Genomic DNA, 563 nt, shown 5'->3' with positions numbered 1-563 from the left:
CAACACCAACATCACAACCCAGACCAACAACAACACTTACACCAACAGCACCAGCACAAACAACAACACAAACAACACCAACAATACCGGCACAAACAACAACAACACCTACATCAACAAAAACACCAACAACACCTCCTACTGTATCAGCCACAACTCTGGGTTCGACATCATCCACCCCTCCGCCGACAACAACAGAATCGGACACAACTCCAACACCATCTCCTGCTGTAACTACGGTTGCCATGACGACCACGGTGCTTCCCACCACCTCGCTGGCAACGACCACGCTGAACAACAGGATCAACAAGGACGTGACGCACAGACAGAGAGGAGACGTCCACAGTGAGGACACTCATGATGTTTGATTAGAAGCTTCAGCTGATCAGAGCAGCTTCTTCTGCCTCATGACTGAAACCAGAGTGTGTTTTTGTGTTGCAGTACCTCGACACCCTGGAAACAACCAGGTGTGGGAGTTTGACATCGAGCTGGGAAACACAGCCGACGACCTCGGAGATGACCCTGGTATGTTTACACAGCTCTTTGTCAAAGATCAACCCATT

The 563-nt window shown here is 49.7% G+C and overlaps 1 protein-coding gene across 1 annotated transcript in view; it reads left to right on the top strand.

Annotated features, from left to right (window-relative positions):
* The window catches only part of LOC119417270 (nephronectin), a 20842-nt gene that overhangs the window by 14812 nt on the left and 5467 nt on the right, over positions 1-563 (top strand). Inside the window, exons 9-10 of the mRNA XM_037684514.1 lie at positions 49-345; positions 442-525. Of these exons, the coding sequence (XP_037540442.1) occupies positions 49-345; positions 442-525 (381 nt within the window). The remainder of the gene's footprint in view (positions 1-48; positions 346-441; positions 526-563) is intronic.

The sequence above is a fragment of the Nematolebias whitei genome, chromosome 1, assembly GCF_014905685.2.
Source record: "Nematolebias whitei isolate Nwh7 chromosome 1, NemWhi1, whole genome shotgun sequence".
In the NCBI taxonomy this organism is placed as follows: domain Eukaryota; kingdom Metazoa; phylum Chordata; class Actinopteri; order Cyprinodontiformes; family Rivulidae; genus Nematolebias; species Nematolebias whitei.
The sequence above is the reverse complement of the archived record's forward strand: the minus strand, read 5'-3'. Positions and strand labels throughout refer to the sequence as shown.